This window comes from Lepidochelys olivacea (assembly GCF_965140295.1).
Source record: "Lepidochelys olivacea isolate rLepOli2 genome assembly, chromosome: 1".
NCBI lineage: Eukaryota > Metazoa > Chordata > Testudines > Cheloniidae > Lepidochelys > Lepidochelys olivacea.
The window spans coordinates 280,238,724-280,263,194 of record NC_140411.1 but is presented as its reverse complement, the minus strand read 5'-3'; the positions used below and the strand labels follow the sequence as shown (position 1 = coordinate 280,263,194).

Below are 24,471 nucleotides of genomic sequence, written 5' to 3'. Positions count from 1 at the left end.
ACTTCAGCAAAGACTGGTAGGAGTCAGTCCTTCAAACCCCGCCAAGGGATTTTCCTGTGGTTAAAACACCTGTAGTTCAGAACAAGCATCCCCATAAAATGGTGAGTCCTTTCTTTAGATATCTTGGATCTTTGATCTTCAGATTCTGGGAGTGGGTAAGCAGTAGACAATGATTTCCTCCTCATGGCATCGCTTCGAAAGGCTGCATTCAACCTCCCCTTTGAGATTCCCCAGGCAAACCACTTGACACTGTCCAAAAGTCCTTCTTGTCTGGCCCATTGTCCTTTGAAGTTCATAACATTTCCCAGGGCTCACAATAATACATTACCTTTGTGTTTAATATAATGGACTCCAAATAAACTTAATTCAATAAGGTTTTTTAAGGATATTGCAGGAAATTGCCGTATCTGTTAGTTACCTCCTCTGCTTGGCCACACTCAAAAAGCTTATGATTTAAAAGGCTTACTATGCCTCTCCTCCCTACCTCCACTTGCTGTTCACATGCATCAACCATTCTTAATGAGGTATCTCTAGCTATTATAAGCCATGCCTCTGAGTAGTTAGTACAGATAAGGGTACCACAGCCCTGGACAACAAGTTATTTGTCATCCTTCCTTTGTTCCCAGGCAGCAAGGATTTGATTCTAATAGATTTCCAAGATAAAGACTGTATCCAAGAGGAGGTGCCAGGCTCTGTCCATTGAAACCTAAATGTCCTCTATTGAAATATAACCGAATTACTGAAGATTGTAACAAAGGTTGTGTGGACCATTGAAAAGGGCACTGGAGTTGGTCTCTGGATTCTGTTCCCAGCTATGCCACTGTGTGAGTTTGGGCAAATCAGAAGTCACTTCACCTCACCTCTCTGTAGTATGAAAAACACAATCCTTCCCTGTTGGGATGGTGGTTTCACTATGCAGAGTCTGACAAATCAGAGACAGATCTTGTGCATTTGAAAAACAGAGAGTTTTAGGTCAATCTCTAATAATCTTAGTTATCACTTACTAATATTTCTTGTGGGCTCTTTTTCGTGGGCTCACTGCCCTACTTCTGAAAGGGCTTTTCTTAACTGAAGATTCAGATTTCGCTGTCTGGAGATTTTTTTTCTTTTAATTTTTAGTTTGGGGTTGGTTCTTTTTCATTCAAACCAGGTGCTTCTCCCTCTCAGTTTGTGTGTCGTTAGTTTAAGGCGTAGGGTATTTGTGGTGGGGATGCTAATAGCAATCTTTAACTCCTCTATTTTGGTACCCAGAAATTCTATAATTCCTTTTGTTGTCTGTTCCTGCTCGAAACTGAGTGTGACATAAGTGGGCATTCATCAAATTAAGGTTTATAGACTGAGTGAATTAGTGTGCTGCAAGCCAGGGTATGAATCTACTACGTACTAGCTTCCTGTGTAGACTCTGTTACTGCACACTAGATGTTCCATAGTGCTCTGTATCAGGGTCTACCTCGCCGGTTAGTGCATTGTAGATTCTCACCCTGGCTTGCCTTGCACTAACTCCCCAGGTAGACAAGCTTTTTAGAAATTGTCCTTGTCTATCTGAAAAGTACCATTTGCAAGGGAAAAAATGATCTCTTTCTTTACTTTGCAGTGATGGTTCTGGATGACAACAAGCAACCAGTGAAGGCCAAGACTTTAGGAAATATTGTGGTAAAGTAAGCAAGTCAAAACTTACAAGGTGTCTTATAATTAAGGGGAGCTGCCTTCCATGAAAACTGTTGAGAAGGGCAAACTATTATTTTTTGGGAAAGACCTAAATAGCAGTGGCACATAAAGTAAGGAAGATGAGAGTAGAAGAGCATGGCTGTCTCTGATGTTGATTTTTAGGAATCTCTCACTTTACCCTGCAACACTAATATGGGAGCACTCAACTCACCTGGTACAAAAGGCTTAAAAAAAACCTCTATACTGCTTTTTTTCCCTTAATGGCAGCCTTCTTTGCCATGTTTCTTATTTGCCAGCATAAGAACAAGTCTAATTCCTGTGATGCAAGAGAACACTGCCATGTCTCCGACTTCCTCCTGATTCCGTGGAGGTCTTCAGCATCACAGAATTACATGCTTGATTTCTAGAAGGATAAAGCAATGACTGCTTGCTGCTTCATTGTCTAGCTGGCTCAACCTAAAGCAACATTTGCAAATTGTTAGGTTTAGAATGATTGTTTCCTCATCCTACTAAAGCAAGAGCCCTTCTGTTATCTGAAAGTGTGGTTTGTATGGAAAAGGTTACTTAGCCCTGGTCTACACTAGGAGTTTAGGTCGAATTTAGCAGCGTTAAATCGATATAAACCTGCACCCGTCCACACGGTGAAGCCCTTTTTTTCGACTTAAAGGGCTCTTAAAATCGATTTCCTTAATCCACCTCTGACAAGTAGATTAGCGCTTAAATCGGCCTTGCCGGGTTGAATTTGGGGTACAGTGGATGCAATTAGATGGTATTGGCCTCCGGGAGCTATCCTAGAGTGCGCTATTGTGACCGCTCTGGACAGCACTCTCAACTTAAATGCACTGGCCAGGTAGACAGGAAAAGGCCCGCGAACTTTTGAATTTTAATTTCCTGTTTGCATGGTCACCTGCAGCTTGCCACGCTGGCCAGAGCTCATCAGCAGAGGTGACCATGATGGAGTCCCAGAATCGCAAAAGAGCTCCAGCATGGACCGAACGGGAGGTATGGGATCTGATCGCTGTATGGGGAGAGGAATCCGTGCTATCAGAACTCCTTTGCAGTTTTCGTAATGCCAAAACATTTGTCAAAATCTCCCAGGGCATGAAGGACAGAGGCCATAACAGGGACCCAAAGCAATGCCGCATGAAACTTAAGGAGCTGAGGCAAGCCTACCAGAAACCCAGAGAGGCAAATGGCCACTCTGGGTTAGAGCCCCAAACATGCTGCTTCTATGATGAGCTGCATGCCATTTTAGGGGGTTCAGCCACCATGACCCCAGCCGTGTTGTTTGACTCCTTCAATGGAGATGGAGGCAACACAGAAGCAGGTTTTGGGGACAAGGAAGATGATGATGGTGAAGATGTAGATAGCTCACAGCAAGCAAGCAGAGAAACCGGTTTTCCCGACAGCCAGGAACTGTTTCTTGCCCTGGATCTGGAGGCAGTCCCCCCCGGACCTGCCAGGCGGAGAAGGGACCTCTGGTGAGTGTACCTTTTAAAATACTATACATGGTTTAAAAGCAAGCATGTTTAATGATTAATTTGCCCTGGCATTTGCAGCTCTCCTGGATGTACTCCCAAAGCCTTTGCAAAAGGTTTCTGGGGAGGGCAGCCTTATTCCACCCACCATGGTAGGACACTTTACCAAACCAGGCCAGTAACACGTACTCGGGAATCATTGTATAACAAAGCATTGCAGTGTATGTTTGCTGGCATTCAAACAATATCCGTTCTTTATCTCTCTGTGTTATCCTCAGGAGAGTGATATCATTCATGGTCACCTGGTTGAAATAGGGTGCTTTTCTTAAGGGGACATGCAGAGGTGCCCGTTCCTGCTGGGCTGTTTGCCTGTGGCTGAACAGAAATGTTCCCTGCTGTTAGCTTGTGAGGGGCTAGCCACGTGCTGGGGGGAGGCAAAATGCGACCTTGGAATGAAAGCACATGTGCTGTGTATGTAATGTTAACAGCAAGGTTTACCATGAAAGAGTGTAGCCATTGTTCTAGAAAATGTGTCTTTTTAAATACTACTGCCTCTTTTTTTTTTTTCTCCACCAGCTGCATGTGTTTCAATGATCACAGGATCTTCTCCTTCCCAGAGGCTAGTGAAGATTAGAAGGCGAAAAAAACGCACTCGTGATGAAATGTTCTCTGAGCTCATTGTGTCCTCCCACACTGACATGGCACAGACTACTGCGTGGAGGCAGACAATGTCAGAGTGCAGGAAAGCACAATATGACTGGGAGGAGAGGTGGCGCGCTGAAGAGAGTAAGTGGCGGGCTGAAGAGAGGGCTGAAGCTCAAATGTGGCAGCAGCGTGATGAGAGGAGGCAGGATTCAATGCTGAGGCTGCTGGAGGATCAAACCAATATGCTCCAGCATATGGTTGAGCTGCAGGAAAGGCAGCAGGAGCACAGACCGCCGCTACAGCCCCTGTGTAACCAACCGCCCTCCTTCCCAAGTTCCATAGCCTCCTCACCCAGACGCCCAAGAACGCGGTGGGGGGGCCTCTGGCCACCCAACCACTCCACCCCAGAGGATTGCCCAAGCAACAGAAGGCTGGCATTCAATAAGTTTTTAAAGTTTTAAACTTTTAAAGTGCTGTGTGGCCTTGTCCTTCCCTCCTCCATCACCCCTCCTGCTGCTTCTCTTCACCACCCCTCCCGGGCTACCTTAGTAGTTATCCCCCTATTTGTGTGATGAATGAATAAAGAATGCATGAATGTGAAGCAACAATGACTTTATTGCCTCTGACAGCGTTGATCGAAGGGAGGAGGGGAGGGTGGTTAGCTTACAGGGAAGTAGAGTGAACCAAGGGGCGATGGGTTTCATCATGGAGAAACAAACAGAACTTTCACACCGTAGCCTGGCCAGTCATGAAACTGGTTTTCAAAGCTTCTCTGATGCGCACCGCGCCCTCCTGTGCTCTTCTAACCGCCCTGGTGTCTGGCTGTGCAAAACCAGCAGCCAGGCAATTTGCCTCAACCTCCCACCCCATCATAAATGTCTCCCCCTTACTCTCACAGATATTGTGGAGCGCACAGCAAGCAGTAATAACAGTGGGAATATTGGTTTCGCTGAGGTCTAAGCGAGTCAGTAAACTGCGCCAGCGCACCTTTAAACGTCCAAATGCACATTCTGCCCCCATTCTGCACTTGCTCAGCCTGTAGTTGAACAGCTCCTGACTACTGTCCAGGCTGCCTGTGTACGGCTTCATGAGCCATGGCATTAAGGGGTAGGCTGGGTCCCCAAGGATACATATAGGCATTTCAACGTCCCCAACGGTTATTTTCTGGTCTGGGAATAAAGTCCCTTCTTGCAGCTTTTGAAACAGTCCAGAGTTCCTGAAGATGCGAGCGTCATGTACCTTTCCTGGCCATCCCACGTTGATGTTGGTGAAACGTCCCTTGTGATCCACCAGTGCTTGCAGCACTATTGAAAAGTACCCCTTGCGGTTTATGTACTCGGCGGCTTGGTGCTCCGGTGCCAAGATAGGGACATGGGTTCCGTCTATGGCCCCACCACAGTTAGGGAATCCCATTGCAGCAAAGCCATCCACTATGACCTGCACATTTCCCAGGGTCACTACCCTTGATATCAGCAGATCTTTGATTGTGTTGCCTACTTGCATCACAGCAGCCCCCACAGTAGATTTGCCCACTCCAAATTGATTCCCGACTGACCGATAGCTGTCTGGCATTGCAAGCTTCCACAGGGCTATCGCCACTCGCTTCTCAACTGTGAGGGCTGCTTTCATCTTGGTATTCTTGTGCCTCAGGGCAGGGGAAAGCAAGTCACAAAGTTCCATAAAAGTGCCCTTACGCATGCAAAAGTTTCGCAACCACTGGGAATCGTCCCAGACCCGCAACACTATGCGGTCCCACCAGTCTGTGCTTGTTTCCGGAGCCCAGAATTGGCATTCCACTGCATGAACTTGGCCCATTAGCACCATGATGCCCACATTGCCAGGGCCCCTGCTTTGAGAGAAGTCTGTGTCCATGTCCTCATCACTCACATTACCGCGCTGATGTCGCCTACTCGTCCAGTATCGCTTCGCCAGGTTCCGGTGCTGCATATACTGCTGGATAATGCGCGTAGTGTTTAATGTGCTCCTAATTGCCAAAGTGATCTGAGCGGGCTCCATGCTTGCCATGGTATCGCGTCTGCACAGAAAAAAGGCGCGGAACGATTGTCTGCCTTTGCCCTGATGGAGGGAGGGGCAACTGACGACATGGCTTACAGGGAATTAAAATCAACAAAGGGGGTGGCTTTGCGAGAAACTGAATGGCCCCCTCAAGGATAGAACTCAAAACCTCAAGGATAGAACTCAAAACTGGGTTTGGCAGGCCATTGATTTCACAGAGGGAAGGAGGAGAAAATGAATACAAAACAAATCTGGTCTATTTCTTGTTTTGAGCCACTTCATCTATCTTTATACATCTTGCTGGCAGCAGACTGTGCAGTACGACCGCTAGCCGTCATCATCTCCTGGGTGCTCAGCAGAAAACGGTGCAGTATGACGACTAGCCGCCATCTTCTGCTGGCTGGAGGTTAAAAGACAGTGCACTGCCGGTAGGACTGAATCGCCACGAGACAAAACTTAAAAGGGAAATGACCTGGCTGAGTCACTCCCATGTTTGCCCAGGCGCCCGATTAAAAGAGTACCCAGGACTACGTCGATGATGGCTACCAGTCATACTGCACTGTCTGCTGCCAAAAGGCAATTAACTGCTGCTGTGTAGCAATGCAGTACCACATCTGCCAGCACCCAGGAGACATACAGTGATGGTTTGCTGAGCGGGCTCCATGCTTGCCGTGGTATGGCGTCTGCACAGGTAACTCAAGAAAAAAGGCGCAAAACGATTGTCTGCCCCTGCTTTCACGGAGGGAGGGAGGGAATGGGGGCCTGACGATATGTACCCAGAACCACCCGCGACAATGTTTTAGCCCCATCAGGCACTGGGATTTCTACCCAGAATTCAGATGGGCAGCGGAGACTGCGGGAACTGTGGGATAGCCACCCACGGTGCAACACTCTGGAAGTCGACAGTTGCCTCGGTACTGTGGATACACTCTGCCAACTACATGCACTTAGAGCTCTTGTGTGGGGACACACACAGTCAACTGTATAAAACCGCTTTCTACAAAACCGGCTTCTATAAATTCGACCTAATTTCATAGTGTAGACATACCCTTGGATTCTGTCCCAGAATGGCCACAGCTCAGATGAGGAACATGTATTGAAAGACTCCATAGGCAAGAGAATCATTGTTGTTTTTCTTGCTGTGTCTTCTCTTTGATAACACTTGACAGCAAACTCCTTTGTCTCTTCAGTGTTTCATAAACACTAAAAGTCACTTTAAAATGCACACCCTTTTTTATACCTTCCGCTCCACTCCACTCCCCAAAGGAGATTTTAGATACAGGGACCTCAGCTTAAAGCCACTCTAAATATTGACTGCTTTTCTCTTATCTTGTTTTCTGCTTTCTCATCATCTTCAGTTTCCATTGTGTCTGCTCCCATGGCACATGCCTGTTGCATTTCTTGGCTGTTTTACAGGAAATACTTGGGGTTACTGTCCTTTTGGTCAGCCAGGTACCCCTTTCTGACTTACAAGCTAGGAGAGCAGTGCTAGGTCAAACATCCTTTGGAGGGCTGGTAAGTAACATACTGGAAGTTTAACATTGGTCTGCATTAGAACTGGTTGGAACATTTTTGGCTAAATTAAATTTCTTTGAGATGTGCTCAAAGTCAAAATGTTAAAGATGTGCTCAAAGTCAAAATGTTTTGTGCAGACATATCTGTTTCAACTAAGTTTTTGTCGGGAAATCTGGAGAGGAGGTGAAGGAAAGCATGACTGACTGAGACCGTAACTGGGTGGTTAGGACATTTGGCTGGAGATGTGGGAGAGCCAGGTTCAAGTCCCTGTTCTCCCTGATTATGTGTGATCTGGGATGGAAAAACTCCACTTTGGTTCATGCAGAGCAAACACTTGAACCTGGCTCTCCCAAATCCCAAGCCAGTGCCCTAACTTCCTACCTCTTTTCCTCCCATAAATTTAAAAGCTCAATTTCAGTCAGAAAATGGACACTTTTTGACACATGGCCATCAGAAACTTTTTCCCTTAACGGTACCCATTGGGTGGCTTGAGCATCTTCTGCTCTGATCACTGCTGCATGCAGGTATAAAGGGCAGAGCTGTTCCCACGCCCCTTTCAGTTCCTTCTTAACTCCCACAACAGTCATTGGAACCCCTGTTCATTACCAGAAATTCTCTCTGCTCTGTGTACAAAGTATAATTGTAGTTGGTTAATAAATTTATTTATGTTCAAATTTTTTTATTGTTTTCCATGTTTTGGGGTTCTACCCCCAGCACTGAGGAATGCCTCTTGTTGCTCAAAACCTATGCTAGTGAGTGACCTGCACAGTAGTTGTCTTAAGTGCCAGGGCAAAGCACATGTGAAAGACCAGTGCCAGATTTGCTGTAAATTGAAGCCTAAAACAAACAAGGATAGGAAGGCTAGGCTGAAGTTCCTGCTGATGGAGGTGGCACTCGGACTATGCTTGAGGTGACCTGCTCCAACTTGGTGCTGAGTGCTGCAGCTTCAGTGAAAGTACGTCTCCAACGTTGTCAGAGTCCCAGCACTCATCTCCTTCAATTGTGCCTAGCAACAAAGAGGCGCCAACCAGGGGAAGATATCCACCCTCAAAACCTGAAAAGAGGGGTGAGAAAGATTTGAGTAGAGTACATCTGAAATCCAAGCATTTCTCCTAAATCAGTACAGTAGACTCCTGGTGCTGGACTTGATGATGCCCTCTCTGGTGCCAAAGTGGCACCATTGTGGCATAGCAGTAGACAGATATGATCTGAACTTGGGGTTTCAGATGACTGTCTATTGTTTTAGATTGCAAAGCTCACCCAGTCACAACTGCATGAAACCGTTTGAGGCTCCTGGGGCATGTGGCCTTGTGCACCTATGTGATTCAATATGCTAGACTGCACCTCGTAATTCTACAGGGTTGGCTACTCAGCGTGCTGTCACCATCTGGACTCGGTAGTGAAGGTGCCCTCTGATGCCCTCACCTCCCTAGCTTGATGGACAATTCCAGCTAATGTATGTGTAGGAGTCCTTTTGCCTCCCTGCAGATGATGCTCATGTTCGTGATCAATGTGTCTGCCTTTGGCTGGAGGACCCATCTGGGTTCTCTGCAGACTCAGAGTTTAGGTCCGCAGAGGACTTGGCTTTCCACATCAATGTCAGAAAGTTGAAAACTGTTAGATTGGCCTGTCAAGTTTTTCTGCTACAGATCAAGGGAAACATCCTTTTAGTCCTCACAGAGAACACAGCAGCAATGTTCTATCTCAGCAAGCAGGGAGTAGCCCGCTCTGTCAAGAGGCTACGCTGCTTTGTGAGCTTTGCACTGCCAACTCAATAGGTCTAGAAGCTTCTTATCTACCAGGGTCCAAAACAATCTGGCAGATCACCTGAGCAGATCATTTACAAGACACCACAATTGGTCTCGTTGTCCACATCTAGTCAGATACATCTTCCATTGGTGGGGGTTTCCGCAAATAAACCTATTTGCGAGAAGGATCAACAGAAAGTATCAGCAGTTCTGTTCCCTACAAGATCACAGCCTGGGTTCCCTGAACAACGCATTCTTACTACTGTGATCAGGCAGGCAGCATCACCGTTCCTTTCTTCAGTTCAACAGCTACTAGATAGCTTATTGTACCTAAAACACTGAGGTTTGACTGCTAGTTCTGTGAAGGTATATCAGGCAGCTTTCCAGCATTTACTCCTGAGGGAATTCTGCGCCAAAAAATAAAAAATTTGGCACCAAAAAAATTAAAAACTCTGCGTACAATATTTTAAAATGCTGCAAAATTCTGAATATTTTATTTGTCAAAATAACACAATACAATCGTGCCAGTTTCAATTATTTTGGTAATTTATTTCAAAATACCTGTCAGCAAGTATGTCTGTAACAATACAGAGAACAAAAAGATTCCCCCATGAGTAGAAAATTAAAGAAACCCTTACAACAACCCAGTTCCTGTTTCTCTGTTATGCTTTTGTCGGGCACCTCAGTCTAGGTGTTTCACACATGCCAGCTGGGCACATCTTCGGGGAAAACTCTGCCCCTCCAGTCTTCTAGTCAATTCTGTTTTTTTTCACCGTGTCCCCATAGATTACTATATTTCAAGTTCCCAAATAGAGAACGCTGCCGGGGTGAGAGGGAGGTGCAGGAGTACATTTGAGGGATGCTGAAGGGGATATTTGGGGGGTGCTGGAGTTGGCTGCACAGGGCCCCCCAGCCCATACACCTGCACCCCCTTTTTCCCCCCAGAGTTCAGCTGTGGGGCCAGACACCCGCACCCCCTCCCTCCAGAGCCCAGGTTCAGGCACCACTCCACACAGCTTTCGTTATTGTCCTACTGGGCAGAAATGACCTGTATCTGCTCATGGGGGAGGCAAAATTTAAAGATTTGGTTGCCTCCTGGAACAGGTCGAGTCACGCCCCTTTCTGGGAAGGGGCCCCCCCTTAACCCTCCTGGAAAGCAGTGGCCCCTCCCTGCAGCTTTCAGCTGTTGCTTCTGCCTCTCCCTGAAGGGTGCAGCTTGCCAGCTCCAGCAGCTGTTGCTCAGGGAGGGGACCTGAACACTCCACGTGACTGAGCAGGGTCAGCAAACTCTGGCAGAAATCTGGGGGGGCACGTGACCCTGTGTTCCGGGCACTCTGCTTATTGTGCAGCCCTGGCCCACATGCCATCTCCTTTGTTCAGGGCATGCTGGGAACTGCAGCCCGCCTACGCCTCTTGCAGTGGTGCATTGCGATTTGGGGAGGCGGGCTTTGTCAGGTCCAGCAGTCCCTAGCAGCAGCTCTGCAGCACCAGTTCTGTGGGAAGAAATGAAATTCTGTGCAGAACATTACTTCTGTGCAAATTCTGCATTGCACAGTGGTGCAGAACTCCCCCAGGAGTAAGCATTCCACCCCAAAGTAGATAATTGGTCTGTTTTCTCTAACAACATGTTTATAGGGTTTTTGAAAGGGCTAGTCAAATTGTATCCTTGGTTGCAAGACCACCTTCTCCCAAGCAATCTAAATTTAGCGCCTTTAAGACTTATGGGTCCCTCTGTTTGAGCCTTTGGCTACATCAATGAGTGAAAATGGCATTTTTGGTTGCCATCACCTTGGCCAGAAGAATAGGAGAGCTGCTTGACTTAATGGATGGGCCTCTCTATACAGTCTTCTTTAAGAACAAGGTTTACTGGCAGCCTCATCTGAGGTTTTCCCAAAGGTGGTATCATCTTTCCATATCAGCCAGCCAATGTACTTACCTGCATTCTGCCTGAAGCCACATTTGTAGATTGACAACCTGGTCCTCAATCAACACATTTGCTTCCCATTGTGGTGTTGTTCAGGACTCGAGAGACAATGCTAGGGTTGAGCAAGTTGTTCTCCAATCATGACCTGTCCTCCTAACCCTCTATGTCGGAGATCTGGCAAGATGAAACTGAGGGGGAACAGGGAGCCGCTCTGTCCTTTATACCTGCATGCAGTGGTGTGTGTCAGCAGGAGGAACTCAAGCTACTCAGTGGGTACTACTGAGGGGAAAAGTTTCCAATGGCTATGCGCTGGGCAGACAGGCACCAAGGTTGGATTGGACATGTGCAACATGTCCAGAACAACAGTTACTGAACAGGTTAGTAATCGTTTTTTTCCAAATATCAGCACTCAACAAAATATTTTGAAGCACCTGACTGTTTGCCCCAAAAGTGGAAGAGGAAGAGTACTCATTGGTGAATTTGGTGATTTTGTGGCAGTTAAGCTGAACTATATTTGTTATATATTCATGTATAGCTATTTCTGTATCCTGTATCATCTTTTATTCTAGGTTCTTGTCATTAATGCCTATACTGTAGGGGACCTTTTAAAGTGTCGTTGCCTGACTTGGTAAAGCCAACAGTGAGCTTTCTTAACAAGTTTCCCTTTTTAAAGAGCTTTAAAGATTGTAAGGGTATTTGTATTGTGGGTTTTTATTCTGTCCTCCCAACCCCCATCTTGACTTTTGCTGCAGTTGGATGAGTTGGTGGAGAAGGCTGGGGTGGGGAATCTGAATACCTTTTGTATCGTGTAATTCCTGGTAGAATACCAGTACGCTATCCTCTGTTGTTGCAGTTTGAACTTCTGTTGGTGGGGGGTTGGGTCTGCATCCAGCTGTATTGCTTAGTGGCAAGAGTCTGTGGCTGTATCACCTGATGGTGAGAGTCTTTAGGGTCGGCGGTAGGGGAACCCTGGTCCCTCCCTGCTCCACCTGGTTCCAACCATGGCCCTATGACAAGCAGGTCGGATATGCACCTAAAGCTGTCCAATAAACCCATAAAAATGGGCGATATGGGGAGTGGCTAGATACCCCATGGATGTTCATACACTTTACTGGGAAGTGTCCCATCAGCTGAAACTCTGACCACATTCTGTTGCCAAATACATCCTTCTGGTCCTCTTAAAGTGAATCACGTGGAGGATAGCTGAGTCTGACCCTGAGAGGCCCATCAACTTAGGAAGAACAGTGATGATTTAGCTTGTTTTGCCATGGCTTATTCTGTTAATACTTTCTATAGAAAAAAGAAAAATTGTCCTTTTGTGTTGATAAAAGTAAATCTTGTAGTGTAGATGTGGTTGACTTGCTAACACCATTTCCTGTGGGCTAAAGTCCCACATACAGTTTATATTTTATCTGTATGGACACTGCTACGCTACTGGGGAATGTTTCAGTGCTGGAGGTATTGTCCTTTGGATAGTGTTATGAATCATAGTGGCGTTTGTCAGTATTTGGTGACTGCCAGGGTGAAAGTGAAGATCTCATGTATGAGGTATTACTTGGGAGTAATACATTCATCCCAAATTCATACCAGGAGACCTTTTATGGCACATTATTGAATTGATCTAATATATGCATGCACGCTGTCTCTCTCCTCTTGCGCTCTCTCTCTCTCTCCCCCACCCTGCATTCAGAGTTAACCTTTATAGAATCCCAGTTCATCCCCCTTTGAAATTATATCTTTTACGGTTAAACTCAGTTTTCTTGAACTTTTTATTGACAGTCAACACTGTGGAATTAAAATCACCTGCGTCAGCCCAGGAAGCTTTGCAGCTTCTTCCCATCTGACAGGTATTATGTATGTGGAATGCTCCTTCTCCCATCTTCATCACATTCAGATGCTGACTAAAGTGGCAGAAAGGAGCACATATTGAGAACTCAGCTGATGGTGCATTTCAACTTTTGTCATTTCTATTTTCTTCTATGAATTAAACCCAACTTATTTTATATTTGAAAATATAGGTTTTTACCTTTTTCTACCTTCCTCCCCCCCCAATAATTACTGCAGTTTAATCTGCATAATTTCACTTCATTTTTGTACAATTAAAATAAGTATAACCACCTGAAAATGCTGTGATCCAGATCCTCATGACTTTGAAGTCAATGGTGCTAGGACAATTTACACAAACTGAGGGTCTGATCTTGTGTGTATTTATGTATTACAAAATGTCTGTATCCATGCAGAATATAGAATCATAGAATATCAGGGTTGGAAGGGACCTCAGGTGGTCATCTAGTCCAACCCTCTGCTCAAAGCAGGACCAATCCCCAACTAAATCATCCCAGCCAAGACTTTATCAAACCTGACCTTAAAAACCTCAAAGGAAGGAGATCCCACCACCTCCCTAGATAACCCATTCCAGTGCTTCACCACCCTCCTAGTGAAAAAGTTTTTCCTAATAACCAACCTAAACCTCCCTGATTGCAACTTAAGACCATTATTCCTTGTTCTGTCATCTGCTACCACTGAGAACAGTCTAGATCCATCCTCTTTGGAACCCCCTTTCAGGTAGTTGAAAGCAGCTATCAAATCCCCCTTCATTCTTCTTTTCCGCAGACTAAATAATCCCAGTTCCCTCAACCTCTCCTCATAAATCATGTGCTCCAGCCCCCTAATCATTTTTGTTGCCCTCTGCTGGACGTTTTCCAAATTTTCCACATCCTTCTTGTAGTGTGGAGCCCAAAACTGGACACAGTACTCCAGATGAGGCCTCACCAATGCCGAATAGAGGGGAATGATCACGTCCCTCGGTCTGCTGGCAATGCTCCTACTTATACAGCCCCAAATGCCATTGGCCTTCTTGGCAACAAGGGCACACTGTTGACTCATATCCAGCTTCTCGTCCACTGTAACCCTTAGGTCCTTTTCTGCAGAACTGCTGCCTAGCCATTCGGTCCCTAGTCTGTAGCAGTGCATGGGATTCTTCCGTCCTAAGTGCAGGACTCTGCACTTGTCCTTGTTGAACCTCATCAGATTTCTTTTGGCCCAATCCTCTAATTTGTCTAGGTCCCTCTGTATCCTATCCCTACCTTCCGGTGTATCTACTCCTCCTCCCAGTTTAGTGTCATCTGCAAACTTGCTGAGGGTGTAATCCACGCCATCTTCCCAGATCATTAATGAAAATATTGAACAAAACCGACCCCAGGACCGAACCTTGGGGCACTCTGCTTGATACCGGCTGCCAGCTAGACATGGAGCCATTGGTCACTACCTGTTGAGCCTGATGATCTAGCCAGCTTTCTATCCACCTTATAGTCCATATAGTCTAGATGTATTTGTGCCAGTTGCTTTATCTTGGGCAATCTTTTAAACTGAATGATGATGACAGATATTTATAGCACTTCTTTCACATTTACTACGGCAAACTTTATTTTACTAAAAGTTGGAGGCCCTAGTTTTCTATAGAATGTATCCGCTAGCTGTATCTTCAAGTTTAGAACTATATGAATGTGATTTATCAGTAGTTTATGAAATACATAATTTTCAGAATCATCTGTCACTAAGTAATATAGGTGTTAAGGGAACAGTCTTCCAATTGCATAATCCTCATATGCTTACCTGACTCTGAGATATGAATTCAGTTCTATCACATTGTGATTATCTATTATACTATGCATCATTGAAGTTTTTGAGTTTGTATCTTATTATTCTAACTACTGCACTTTTTTCCTTTTTAATGTAAGGTTGCCTTTGCCTCCTGGAGCCTTCTTGGGTCTCTGGAAAAATCAGGAAATATTCAAGGAGTTATATTTCCAAAAATTTCAAGTAAGAATTGCAAAAGGAACTATATAAACTACCAGTAATGCTGTGGCATTGAATGACCTTAGTTAGTAGTTAGGATTCTGTCATTTCTTCTTTTGATGAGAGAGCTTTGATATGTATCTTTGTGTAAGATTAAAAACTTTTAAAGTTAAACCTTTCATTGTGCATAATATTAGAATGTAGTCACTCTTAAAGAAAATCTAAAAAATACAGTTTGTCTTCTGTGTGGAGTAACATATGCAGGAGTGGAGCATGACTTTAGGGAGGGGAATCTGTACATAGATGAATAAATTATGTTTCCCCCATCAGATCCATACATGGAAGAGATTGTACATAAGCTGATCTCCTCCATACACAGGGAGGGGTGTGTGTGTGTGTGTGTGTGTGTGTGTTTCCTATGCATGACCAAGAAGGAAGATTCAGTCCAAGGGTGGAAATAGCGGAGGGAACAGATTTATGTGTGGACAAGTTGTCATTCTGTGGTCTGGCAAGGTGTTGCTATCATGCTTCTGGGTCAAGATATTTCCAATAGAAACAGGAATATCATGAGAATTTGAGTTCAGTTTTGCTGCCCCAACCTTTAGAGACAACGCTGCTCTTCCCCTGGGCTCAGGAGAGCCCCATCTTCCAGGGGTTCTGAGTGAGCGGAGAACAGGCTGAAAAGGTGAGTGGACTTGCAGGGCATATGCTGTTCCTGCTGACCCCACCAAGCTCGCTTGGGGAGGGGAACCCAATCTGTATTATGAAATCAGAACAGTGAATAAAGTGTTTCAGAATAAAATCCATATAATGAAAAAATTATAATTGGGAAAAGAAGGAACTGCAGTTTATAAAGATTTTTCAGCTGTAAAGTTGATGTGATCCTATTTTTACACCACATGCATAAACTTTAGGTGGGAGGTGACTATATTAAACAGGCCAGTAACTTTTTTCATTTTGAGTGAGTCACTCATCCATTTTGCTGGTAGAACATTGCTGAGCTGATGACCCTAGTATTAATATCAATTTATTTCTTGTGGTTTTATTTTCAGGGATACTATGATACCATGGATGCTGGGTACATGGACGAAGATGGCTACTTATATGTCATGTCTCGAGTTGACGACGTGATCAATGTTGCAGGTCATAGAATTTCTGCAGGTGCAATTGAGGAGGTGAGCACAAACTTAACAGTGAAAATGGGTACAAAGAAAGCTGGCATCACAGGGTACGTCCACACATTGAGTGGGAGCCTGTGGAAGTGAGTCTTGGAGCCCAGGTTGACAGACTCGGGTTTGCTGGGCTCACACTAAGGTGCTTAAAATAACTATGCAGAGATTGTGACTCGGGCTCTGAAGCCGAAGATGGGGGTGGACTTCAGAGCCCAAGGTCCAGCACGAGCCTACACAACTGTTTTTAGTGACGGAGCACAAGTCCTGTTGAGCCTAAGTGTGTCAAGCCAGGCTCTAAGACTCACTGCCACAGGCTGCTGCTCGCTGTGTAGATGTGTTCACAGAGACTGAAAACCTCATCAAAAATACGTTTTATTTTTTTTTCAGTTGTGTACGTGTTGGTTTTGATTCTTTGGGGGTGCAGGTGTTTCTAAGATTAAAACTTTTGGAAAGTTTTTTAAAAGTAGTTTTAGGGTGGATTTCAAAAAGGGCTCAGTGTTGGCTTAAACTCTGCTCCCGTTGAAATCATTAGGAGTTTTATTATTGGCTTCAGTCAGAGCAGAGCTAAGCCAACTCTAAATGCTCCGAAAATTCCACCCTCACATCCTAGCTCACGAATGTAATATACAGGTAACTCCACAAGTTAAAACTATGCATTTTAAAATAGCATTTTAGACTCATTTCCTGATTCACTGACCTGTCCAGATCTACTGTAATTGCCAGAAGATCTTGGATTTCCCTGAAGATCTTGCAAGTAAAGGAAGCCATGCAGGGAGTACAAGAAAATCCTCCTTATTTGGTATTAGGCATGTTGCTGTACTTTTCTCTAGACTCTGAACTTAGCAGTTAAGTCAAAGGAGAACTAATTTTGCAATATTTTGCTTTACAAAATATCTGTTTGCAATCTGTGGGTTGACCTGCATATTTTATATAACATTTTGGATTTTAAAGAGTAGAAAACTTGGAAAAAAGCCAGAGGACAGATTTTTGGTCTCTCTGGCTGCAGAAGCCATTTGGGTTGCACAAAAGCAGCACATAAACCCCATGGATCCACCTTCCTAAGCATTTGCATTATATAAGGGGAATCTCTGGGTGGAGTACAGTGGTATTAACAGCTCTGCACCATGTCATCTCATCCTCCAGGGACATTACTAGGGGATCCCTGCTCCCTGGTGCTCCCAAGATACTGGAATGTCCTTTTAGGCCTATGAATAATCTGTTTTAAATTAGAGCTACTCTAACGTAAGAGTGGTAGACAAGTGTACATTGGCTCAGAATTGGGAGAATGTAAATGTCATGTAAAGCCACCTTCCCCTCCCACCCCACAATCCTGTAATGAGCACACCATCTGGGAAGGGATTCTTCCCTCCGGTGTGGCCCTTTAGTGAAAGGGCTGTCACAACACCAGATTTAGGTGGGGAGGATCTAATCAACACCCCCCGCCCCCCGATATGGACTTTGCACAAGGTAATTTATGCTGCCATATGAGACCCATGCCTCAAGCCCCTGGCATAGGGGGTATGTCTAAACCAGGAGGCAGTGGGGGGAGGTGCAACAGCATAGCACTTCAGGGATTGTGCTAATTTAGGCTGTCCCTCAATGTTAAGTTATTCAAGGGACCACACTGGCCCCTAAAGCAACCCAGGATTAGGAGGCACAAAGATGACTTGAATATGTACAGCACAAAATCTTGCCACTGGTCTTTTACTTCTGTATCGTTAAACAAATTATTCAGGCATTGTTCCTTATCTTTCAGGCTGGATCTGAAGCTGATAAAATGGCTGGTGTTGTGAATTACCCAATGTTTAGTATTGTACTACTTTATTTCTGTGTACCATGTGAGCTTTCTTCTTTTCTTTAATTTAAGTCACTTGTTTTTCTCAGTCTTCTCCCCTACTGTTTTGTAATTTTGTTCCCCTGAAAACAATATACACTTAATCACAAGAAAATGTTTAGTTTTTCAATTCACCTTTTAAACCAAGCTAAAAAAAGCTAGACTGTAAGTAGTTTACAGAGCAAACTGCTATTTAAATGAGCAAACATTAACAACAACACAATTAAGTCTTCAGTAAGATCAGTAAATACAGAATTAGAAGCTCAGTGAATCTTCCTTTAATTAAATGACAGTCACCTTGTCAAGTATGCATATTTATCTCCATTTCCATTATAGCTACATGTCGTTTAGCAAGTTTTTCTGCAGATTTTGACTATAAATTTCAACTTCATCATGTTCCAATAAGAGTTGTTTATTTCACCAGGGTTTCCTATAAGTATCATCAGGGCTCTGTGAAGCTACAGAAGTTACCATTTATCCTGTTGCTCAATGAGTAGTTGTTACGTATTTGTGTTAATTTCATCTTCCATCTTGTGGTGTGTGTGTTTCAGCTGGAATTGCTTGCCTTTTCTCTGAAGCAAGGGATTAATACTACAGGGATTTAGCATGACTAGTCCCCTCCTGACTGTCTGGCGGCTGCTGCTGCTGTAGAAAACAGGAATACATCCTGTTTCAGTAACTACCATTCTAGAAACACTGCCTCTTTTTAAATATTTTTTTCTTGTTTCTTATTTTTACAGTTTTTCAATTACTTTTGGCTGTTTCTATTTTCTATATTTCTATTTTGCACGCTTGTTAAACTTTTATTTTATTTTTTTAAAACGTTCTACCATTTTTTAAAGCTCTTGTCTGGTTCTTATGAATATGGAACCCTTCACTCTTATTCAGAATTATCTATAAACTTTTGGAACTCCACGGAGGGTACCTGGTCCAATGTCAGGTGAGGGGCCTGAAAGACTGCACTGGAAGCAGTGGCTTTAGAAGGCCTTAGTCCATAGGCAAAAAATGGGAAGCTGAGAACTTAAGGAAAGGTAACTGTTTACTCCGAACCTTCGGCAGGAGCTGGGACCACAACGTCAAGGGTAGGGTTACAACTGTGTTTTTTTGTATGGGTTTCCCTATGTTGTATCGGTGTGTTTATGTTTTTCTGAGGTGCACTGAATTTTTCATGATTTTTCCTCTGCTTTGACTTTATTTTTATATCCTACTCCCAAGGGTTTAATTAAGATTTTACCTTTTCCTTTTGTGTGTGTTCACTTTTGTAGTGGTTGTCTCAAGTTATGTCTATTCTATTCTTTATCCACTTACTTGTATTTTCCTTGATAAATACAAAAAGCAGCTATGTCAACTAACACTCCTGACTGAGCAGGCAAAGGAATCTTCAGGGGGTGCCATTAAATGATAGACAAAGACTTCCATTAATGGAAATTTGACATTTTGGAACCCAACAGTCAGGGCAGAATAGCCCTTCCTTATAATGAGGGAATTCTTAAACCTGCAAAAGGAATTATAGACTACTCCAGCATCTCAGCAATCTGAAAGAGAACTGAACAAAAGAATTAAGGTCCCCTTAAAGGGTTAGAGTATTTTTATTCGCACCTGCCGCCATCATCTCTCCTTCCTTCCCCAGCCCTGAAGAAGAGCTGTGTGTTGTTCGAAAGCCTGTACCTTTCACCAACAAAAGTTGGTCTGATAAAAGATATTATGTCACTTACCTTGGCACCATCATCTCTAGTAGGTACTGCAGCTAATGAAGACCACCTCATGAGAAAAAGAGGCAAAGAAATTGGATCTGTTTGGTCGTAAGAATTATTCAGTGATATCTCTTCAGGTCAGGATTGCAAACTACTTAGCTATGCTAGCCAAATACAGTTATATACAATGGGACAAAATTGCAGATTTTTTTAAAGAGTTACCTCCACATCTGAAGGATGAAATTAAATTGATTTATTGCAGAAAGCGCTTTGCAAGCAGTTTTAGACTCTGCAGACACAGGAGCTAGATCAGTCTTCACTGGAATTTCCATGAGAAGGGACACTCACCTTTATCTGCATCACTGCCTAACTGCCTAACGAGGTTAAAAAGGCAGTTCAAGACTTACCCATCAAGGGAAAGGATATATTCAACCTGAAACATTACGTTCTGTAAAGGATTCTAGAGCCACACTCAGATTACTGAGGCTTCACACCTCACGTTTTAAGAGGAAAGCAATATAAGTGACTGTTCTCTTCAAGGCAGAGATCTCAACCATGTATTTTGTTTTATCCTAATTTTATTATCAGAAGCAGCAAGATCAGTTTAAAAAGAGACAGAGATTCTAAAAGAGAAGACTGTCTTCTTCATTCTCTACTCAACCATCTCATTCTCAGAAGCAACAATTTTGATACTTCAGTGGAGGTTACTGCACTAGACTGTGTGGATTGGTACCCTTCCCTTCCCCCTTTTGGTAACTGCCTTTCTTTTTTCAAGAGTGCTTGGACTTCAATAACATTGCATTTTTGGGTCATCCAGACAGGATACACCCTCCAATTCCATACCATTTTCCCCTCATGCACCTTCCTCATACCTTTTTGGGGACAAGTCTCATGCATCAAGAAAAACTGTCACTACTGGAGTTAGTGGAAATGTTGTTGGTTCCTTTAGCCTTTGGGGGAAAGGGATTTTATTCCCCATACTTTCTTATACCAAAAAGGTATACTAGACTAGGTGCTCCATAGTAGACCTCGGGCTCCTCAACACTGTCATCACCAACACAGAATTCTGCATGGTGACTCTCACATCCATCATACCTTCTTTATATCCCATGGATTGGTTCAGTGCACTCGATTTGCAAGAGGCATGTTTTCATGTTGCAATACATCACTTGCACAAGAAATGTTTTCGTTTCCAAGTTCTAGGTGATCGTCATCAATTCCAGGCCTTTCCGTTCAGACTCTCAACTGCATTGCAAGTGTTTACAAAATGTCTATTGTTAGTATCCACCCATCTTCATCATTGAGGGATTTATGTTTACCTGTCTCTTGATCTTAGCACCTCTAATCAGGGAGGATCAACTCAACAGATCTCGGACTCAGTAAGTTCGAATCTACATCTGTTCTTAAACTTGGTTCTGAAGTTCACTCTCAGTCCATACAATTCCTTGGCATACATACCTGCCTCAGGAGAAGTTCCAGAATTTATGTCGCATATTTATTTTCAAGCCTGAGATTGGTCTCAAGTACTCATATCACACCCTTTGCCAGACTGAGGGTGAGACCTCTTCAGTCCTGGATCAGGTCAGTTTACCATCCAAACATCCACAGAATGATCATCCCTTCATTGGTGGCTAGAACCAAGCAATGTCTGTTGCGGGTGCCTTTGACTCCAATATTTCCCATTCAGATGTTAGTCACCAATGCATCCACAAAGGGTTGGGGCATTCAACTGGCTTGATTCCAGATCTATGGACTCCTGTGGATTGTTCAGATCACATAAATGTTACAGAGCAGAGCAATTTGCTTAGCCTGCAAATAATTTCTTCCCTCATAAAGAACCAAACAGTATACGTTTTGAAGGTTTAACAGATAAAGTTTTCAATAACAAAATATTACATGGTACATTGTGCTTGTGAGATTATTTAAAAACTGACACTTACTGTATCTTCTCTGCACTCTGCTTTTCATATTATTGTAAATAACTTAATTCCATTAATAACAGGATAATTATCTTAATTCTGTGCCAGTTAGGGCAAAATATGCATATATAATCACAGCTACCTTAAAAGTATAGACTGCTTCAGCATATTGATATCATGTACATGTGTGCTGCAAAAATAGTGTCAATTGAACATATAAACTAGGAAGCAAAGAAATGATCAGTGGATTTGTATGAGGAGGTTTCACATGCTTTATGACAGTTGCCCTGCAACCCGAGGCATGTATTATTGGATTTAGATTACTGTCCGTCAATAGCGTGGGAGTGAAACTTTGTTTTTGCAATAGGCTATTTCTTTAAGGAAGTGTTGGCTCATGCTAATGACTTATCCTTTTGGCCTTGTTACTTTAACTCTTTGTAAAAAAAAAAACCAAAAATAACAGTGGCTTGGGACAATGTTAACTCATGGTGAATTTTGGGTACGTTTTGCATACTATTTTATCAGCCAATGGGGAGAGCATTAATGGATATTATCACTACTATAATTCCTACAGGAAGGGTTTGATTAAGAGTTGGACCACTAACACCTGTGGATCCAAAGAGTTTCTTAGGAGGGAAATCAAGGATGCCTATCCTATAGTTTTTATAATCATGTTGGACACCTGGATCCCTAATTATATATGAAGAGCAAAACAGAGTATCTAAAGGGCAATAGTCAGGATATCTATTTTGCAAAGCTGAAGTGTTTCTTGCCCAGGTAAACTGAGGTCTCATTTTACCTGGGTTTTGACTACATTATGAGAGGAAAGGGAGAGGAGTCTCAGAGATATCTGAAAGATAGTAGATGAAGGTCTGTCCATTCATTCATTTCAGCTTCCTTCAGTTGCAATATGCATGTGTAGGTTCGTGCTCGTGAGCGAATTCTTACAGCACTCCATAGTGTTGCTCCATGCAGGCTTTTTGAGGCAGGAATTTTGCCTTCATATGTGTTTGCACAGCACCTAGTACACCCGCAAACAGTCTTCATCCACCTAAAAGTCCCTAAAGATGGCAGATTAATTTTTCTCTGATTGTGATCCACCAATGAGGACTCTTCTCCTCAATTTCAGTCTCCCTTTTTCCTCTTTAAGAGGTCACCAATGAATAATGGGGAAATTATACAGGCCATCGTGATGTTTTCTTTTGTACGGTTAGGAAAGTTCCCTAAGCAGGAGATGTGACTAGGAGGGAAAGAGACACATTTTTGTATATGTTAATTTGATACTTCAACCTGACAGACAAATGTGAAGCAGTAATAACTTGTGGGTTTATTGTTGCTGGTTTGGATTGGCAGAAAGTAAAATTTCAGATAAATTACTTATGTAACTTTAGCCCCCTCGTGGCCAAGATGGTGTCTGCTCTGCAGGCAGCTCTGGCCAAGAGAAGCGTGCAGGAGTGCAGCAGGGAAAGTCCCTTCCACCCAGAGGCACCTGTTCCATACCCCCCAGAGTATGTACGTACGTACGTACGTTTACACACACACACACACACACACACACACACGGAAAGTACAATGAATATAAGAAAGGGAATGAAAGGAAAAAAACAACGGGGAAATAGAGGGGGAGTGGTAAAACAGGGTTGCATTCAACTCAAGGCCCCACAGGCCTATTAGTACCATAGTCTGAAAGGAGAGACACCGAGCAATGTGTCTGCACACAGAGTTCAGGAGTCCTGGGCAAAGTTCCAGTCCAATGGTGAGTCTTGGGTGCTCCTGGTCTTCTTTGGCACCAGTAAACTTCCCCCAACAAACCCTTCCCGTGCCGCCTTCTGCCTCTCTCTGCAAAGCCACACAGAGTGACCGCCTCCTCACTTAACTAGCTAACAGCCTCCCTCATTATTTCCAGTGCAAAGTTTTATAAGGCCCACAGCCCCATGCAGCTTTGGGCAGCAGTGATACTGGATCTAGCTCTGGTCTGTCCTTCTCAGGCAATTCCTTCCTGGCACAGTGCTCCCCCTGGCTCCTGTTCTGGGGCGTCACCGATCAGCCGCTCTGTCCCCTCCCAGGCTTCAGACAGGTTATTGACTGTTTCACTCTGTGAGGGCCTGCTTGCTGCAGCCCTTCTGTCTGGACGGACACGCACGCGCGCACACACATACCCCCCCGTTGCTCTCTTCCCTTCTCTCTGCTCCCCCACCTACCAATAGCACTTCCTCCTTCTGGAACAATCAGGGTTCATAGAGTTTCATTATACAGTTTTTTTCATAGTTATGGTTGAATAGGCTCTTTAGTTTCAAGTCCCTGCTTTCCGTATGATTGAAAAGATTACAGGTAGATTACATATCTGAATTGTGATAGATCAGACACCCAAGAATGTACCAGCACTCACTTGCTCTTTCCTCCCTGCATAACTGTGTGAAACATCGATCATAATATTATATTAACATAACATTTTTCCAGCTAAGATCTTGTGGAATGTGTTAAAATTGTCATTTTAATATTGCTATAAAGAGGATATTTTATTATCTTTTCAATTGTATGTTGTGTTACCTAGGGGTTGTTCTTATTTCCATCCAAACACTAGATTGTCAATGCAACCTGCATATTAATTACAGTAGAATATATACTCAGCTATTTGAGGTTTTGTTTTGTTTTTTCCCTCAGTCTGTTCTTTCCCATGGAGCTGTGGCTGATTGTGCTGTTGTTGGCCAAGAGGATGCCTTAAAAGGTCTTGTCCCATTAGCGCTATGTGTATTAAGAAATGGTGAGAGCTCATTACTGTTCATAGACTCGTGTATTGTGTCCCTAAGATTTGTATAATGTTGTAAAGTAGTTACAGCATCTGAAATTCCTCACCAGGTATAAAGATAGAGGAGGAGAAAGTTTTGGAAGAAATTGTTAAGTACGTTCGAGAAAGCATTGGCCCGGTGGCAGCTTTCCGAAAGGCGGTATTTGTGAAACAGATACCAAAGACACGTTCCGGCAAAATACCACGTTCTGCTCTTTCTGCTCTTGTCAATGGCAAACCATATCAGGTAAGCTCTAGGTGCTCTTTAACAA

At 43.8% G+C, this 24,471-nt stretch overlaps 1 protein-coding gene across 3 annotated transcripts in view; it reads left to right on the top strand.

The window, feature by feature from the left end:
- ACSS3 (acyl-CoA synthetase short chain family member 3) overlaps positions 1 to 24,471 on the top strand; it is a 130,603-nt gene that overhangs the window by 101,023 nt on the left and 5,109 nt on the right. Inside the window, exons 11-15 of one of the 3 annotated variants that reach the window (XM_084617372.1) lie at positions 1,595 to 1,658; positions 14,735 to 14,816; positions 15,845 to 15,967; positions 24,076 to 24,175; positions 24,271 to 24,446. In XM_084617372.1, coding sequence (XP_084473498.1) covers positions 1,595 to 1,658; positions 14,735 to 14,816; positions 15,845 to 15,967; positions 24,076 to 24,175; positions 24,271 to 24,446 — 545 coding nt within the window. Of the gene's footprint in view, positions 1 to 1,594; positions 1,659 to 2,581; positions 2,671 to 3,077; positions 3,150 to 3,722; positions 4,369 to 14,734; positions 14,817 to 15,844; positions 15,968 to 24,075; positions 24,176 to 24,270; positions 24,447 to 24,471 lie in introns of those variants that run through there. The other 2 variants (XM_084617371.1, XM_084617373.1) reach the window with 2 other exon arrangements.